The following is a 4848-nucleotide window of genomic DNA, read 5'->3' on the forward strand; positions in this document are numbered from 1 at the left end:
CCATCTCATCCTCTGGCGTCCCCTTCTCCTCCTGCCCCCAATCCCTCCCAGCATCAGAGTATTTTCCAAGTCAACTCTTTGCATGAGGTGGCCAAAGTACTGGAGTTTCAGCTTCAGCATCATTCCTTCCAAAGAAATCCCAGGGCTGATCTCCTTCAGAATGGACTGGTTGGATCTCCTTGCAGTCCAAGGGACTCTCAAGAGTCTACTCCAATACCACAGTTCAAAAGCATCAATTCTTCGGCACTCAGCTTTCTTCACAGTCCAACTCTCACATCCATACATTACCACTGGAAAAACCATAGCTTTGACTAGATGGACCTTAGTTGGCAAGGTAATGTCTCTGCTTTTGAATATGCTATCTAGGTTGGTCATAACTTTCCTTCCAAGAAGTAAGCGTCTTTTAATTTCATGGCTACAGTCACCATCTGCAGTGATTTTGGAGCCCAGAAAAATAAAGTCTGACACCGTTTCCACTGTTTCCCTATCTATTTCCCATGAAGTGATAGTCAAGACATTTAATGTTAGCCTACAGGTTACTGGACTACTCTTCATTATTAAGCCATATTACCCACTGTGAGCTTAGGCCTGAATGGTTTATCTGACCCTGTATTTGAGTACACTACTATTTTCTTCTCAGTTTGGTGGTGCTAGCGGTCAAGAACCTGCCAGTGCAGGGGCATAAGAGATGCGGGTTTGATCCCTGGGTTGGGAAGACCCCCTGGAGAAGGAAATGACAACCCACTCCAGTATTCTTGCCTGGAGAATCCCATGGAGATAGGAGCCTGGTAGTCTATAGTCCATAGGAGTGTAAAGAGTCAAACAGGACTGAAGGGAGTTAGCATGCACTATTTTCTCCTCAGTTTCTAATCTGCTGTTAAGCTCATCTAGTAAATGTTTTATTTCAGATATAATTTCTAGTTCCAAAACTCCCATGTTGTTTTCCTTTGTTGATTCTTCTCTCCATTAAGTTTTCATATTTGTTTCTTCAATATTTATACATTCTTGTTCAAGTAACATAACTAATTTATAATCTCTCTTGTAAAGTTGTACTCTGTTAATTTCATCATCTGTGTCTATTACCACTGACTGACTTTTCTCTGGTTATGAGTCATATTTACTGCTTACCCAAATATCTAATATTTTTTAAAAAGTTTTTAGTGGACATTATGGATTCTATGTTGTTGAGTCTCTTTCATATTTTCATGGAAGTCTCATGAAAAAATAAACTTCCATGGTCTCTCATAATTGAGTGTTAAGTTTCATTCAACCAAGGGGTTAATTCATTTGTGGATCAAAATGATCTTTTTTCAGACTTACTACCAACCTTTTTTCAGATGTGTTCTGAGTAGAATTGGCTTCTCTGGTGGCTCAGATGGTAAAGCATCTGCCTACAATGCAGGAGACCTGTGTTTGATCCCTGGGTCAGGAAGATCCTCTGGAGAAGGAAATGGCTACCCAGTCCAGTCTTCTTCCCTGGAAAATCCCATGGACTGAGGAGCCTGGTAGTCTACAGTCCATGGAGTTGCAAAGAGTCAGACATGACTGAGTGACTTCACTCACTCACTCAGAGTAGGATTAGAATTAGAATCCTTATTTTAGGATAAAATTATTCTACTCCCTTTCTGAGATCTCTGTTGAATGCCTGCTGCTGCTAAATCGCTTCAGTGGTGTCCAACTCTGTGCGACCCCATAGATGGCAGCCCACCAGGCTCCCCGTCCTTGGGATTCTCCAGGCAAGAATTCTGGAATGGGTTGCCATTTCCTTCTCCAATGCGTGAAAGTGAAGTCTCTCAGTCGTGTCCGACTCTTAGAGACCCTATGGACCACAGCCTACCGAGCTCCTACGCCCATGGGATTTTCCAGGCAAGAGTACTGGAGTGGGGTGCCATTGCCTTCTCCTAGGGTTGAATGCCTAGGGTTGCTCAAATTCTCTCAATCTTGTCCAGTATGAAATCAAACTACTCCCAGGACTGTGCATCTTCTGGTTGTTGTTCATTTCAGATCTCACTTCTCTTTGTCTTATTGAGTCTTAGTCTGCAAATACACAGCTTAGCATTCGTCCAAAGTCTAAAGTGAAGATACTCACTGGTGACCCAATGGACATTCCCAAAGTTTCCTCTCTGCACAGCTGCCCCGTCCCTGATACTCTGTCCTAGAATTCTGGATTCCTCGAGAGCCTTGATTCTGCTCTTCCTTCAATTCAGAGATGCTGCTGCGTCTGTCCAGAATATTCTTTTATGCCATGGTCTGGAAAGTGAACCATGCAGAAAGCCAGGAAGCTGGCAGGGCTCACCTCATTTGTTTATCTTATCTCATGAATCAGAGTGCAGTACAGTGTCTTGTCTAATCTCCTAAAAGTATAATCCTATACATGTTGGATTTGTAATTCTTTGTGGTGGGAGAGCTATTCCATCATAGTTGAGAACAGAAATAAGCCCTGTAAATATCATTATATGAGTGATATATCAGTGATGATTTTCAAAATGATCTTTATTAGCATAGACTTCATAAAATAAATTATTTTATTGTCAGCTTTTAAATTCCTTATTTGAAGAGTGAGGCATATGTTCTCATATACTGTACACTGGATAATGTGTTGACTATTTTCCTATTATTTACTACCATTAGTTATCAAACTCACTCAAAAAATTATATTGCTTCTTAGAACTGAGCATCATGCCATATTTTCTGTAATCTATTTATGTGAAATCATAGTTGTTTCACATAGTGTTATAAATTAGGAGTCTTTTTGTTCTAGGTTAGTGCTGTTTCTCTAATGGATATTTTCACATTCTTACTCTTTGCCAGTCGTTTACTTTATTTTACCAAAAGAAGCTTCACTTCATCTAGTGACTCTATGATTTTCCTAGAAATGTGTTCATCTAGAGTCATTGGTTGTATGGCTCTTAAATGTTAGTGAACATATGGACTAATTTTCTATATATTTTAGGTCTCAGGAGTCGATGTAAGATGAGGCCTCATCTTGAGAGCTAGTAGTGTTCTTTCAACCCTGAACTTTCTAAAGTAAATATATATTTTAGAGTGTGTATGGTTGCATTTTGTTTCATTTATGATCTACTTAAAGATAAATCTTTACATGAGGAAATGTTAGATTGCTACATATCTTTTCAGTGATTTTTAGTTGAAGAATTCATGGTAAATTGATCAAGCCTCAGCCAATTAGAGTTTGACATGTACTAATAAGATCTAATTGAGGAATTATGAAGACATTTGCTCAGAAGAAAATGAGCACATAATTACACCATAAAGGGGTCAGAGTGTCAATGTTACCCTGCTAGAAGAATATTAGTTGAAATCCCTGTGGCTTCTATAAAGGATGCTTGATAATGTATCTGTGAAATATAGTACTTCCAATGCCAATTAAAAGATGTAGAATGATCTATTGTCAGTTGTAGAAGTTCAACATTAAATACCTATTTCCCTCCTCTTGTCTCTACCTTATTCAGGTGCTGGGGGATGGTCTCCATCAGACAGTGACCATTATCAGTGGCTTCAGGTTAACTTTGGCAACCGGAAGCAGATCAGTGCCATAGCAACTCAAGGAAGATACAGCAGCTCAGACTGGGTGACCCAATATCGCATGCTGTACAGTGACACTGGGAGAAACTGGAAACCCTACCATCAAGATGGGAATATCTGGGTGAGTCACTGTCAGAAAAAGACACAGAATTGAGTTTGCAGATATTTGAAAAAGATAGTGGATTCTGGTGTGTTCTTTGGCTGAGGAGTAGCTATCTGACTCCTCCCATCCCTGGTACAGTCTGGGGAAGGGCTTGGGAGTGAAGTGGTTGGAGACTGATCTTGCTATTTTTGTTTCCGTGTGTGTGTGTCCTCTGGTACTTTCTGAGAGAGAAAAGAAATGTGAGCAAAGCAAAAGAAGATGGGAAAATGAAACCAAACCCAGAATGCCCTACCCTGCCCCACCCCAAGCCTTTTCTTAGTGATGAAAAACCCTTATCTTGCAAAGTCAATGCAATGGATGTCTCCTCCCGCAACCTCTGGTGTATTTCACAGACAATAAGACCACCCAATATACTGTGTTGAAACCTGAAAAAAAAATTAGGTAAATAATTCAATAATAGAATTCTTTAAGCACAATGTTTTAAGTAACTGTATTTTAGTTTGTAGCACAGATCTGCAGTGGAACAAACTATGCAAATTCTGAACTGAGAATTAAGTAAATAGAAGGAAAAAACAAAAAACTATTTGCCTCTGCCAACTGAAAAAGATTCACAACTTGAGAGCTGTGAGTTAACATTTATTTGGGGCAAAATGAGGCTCCAGCCTGGGACGCAGCACCTCAGATAGCTCTGAGAGACTGCTCCAAAGAGGCAGTGGGGGAAGGTCAATCTATTAGATTTTGGTGAACGGGGGAGTTCAATACAATTAAGTGCTCATTTTACAAAAGGTTTTCTGCTAGTCTCGAGGAGCTAATGTCATCATGAAGGGGTTTAGAACCACTCCGTAGCTACTGACCATATGTATGAGGAGGACAATAAGGTAGAAAAATAGTTTTAAAGAAAAAGCAAATAGACCAGCCATAGCTCTGGAGTACATTAGACACCATGATGAGCATCCCCTTCTCAATTTTAAGTATTTTAAAATATTACTAGTCCTCACTCTAAGGTGTGTGCACTTGTCTGTATTTATGTATTAAAAATCACCAAGAGGCTGTTTATTCATACATTCTTGTTGGTTGAAGAATGTTTCTTTAGGCTGCAGTTTCTATCCAAGGCTTAGGGCAATGAGTCTCAATCTGGGCTACGCTTTTGAGTTGCCTGAGAAGAATTTAAAGTATATGAATGCCAGGCCCACCCAGGCAAA

General features: G+C 39.9%; 1 protein-coding gene across 1 annotated transcript in view; it reads left to right on the forward strand.

Moving 5' to 3' along the window:
• Window positions 1-4848, forward strand: part of LOC104992135 (contactin-associated protein-like 2) — a 950770-nt gene that overhangs the window by 376223 nt on the left and 569699 nt on the right. The window contains exon 4 of the mRNA XM_010844884.1: window positions 3471-3664. Coding sequence (XP_010843186.1) covers window positions 3471-3664 — 194 coding nt within the window. The remainder of the gene's footprint in view (window positions 1-3470; window positions 3665-4848) is intronic.

Source organism: Bison bison, unplaced genomic scaffold, assembly GCF_000754665.1.
Source record: "Bison bison bison isolate TAMUID 2011002044 unplaced genomic scaffold, Bison_UMD1.0 scf7180017864211, whole genome shotgun sequence".
Lineage (NCBI taxonomy): Eukaryota > Metazoa > Chordata > Mammalia > Artiodactyla > Bovidae > Bison > Bison bison.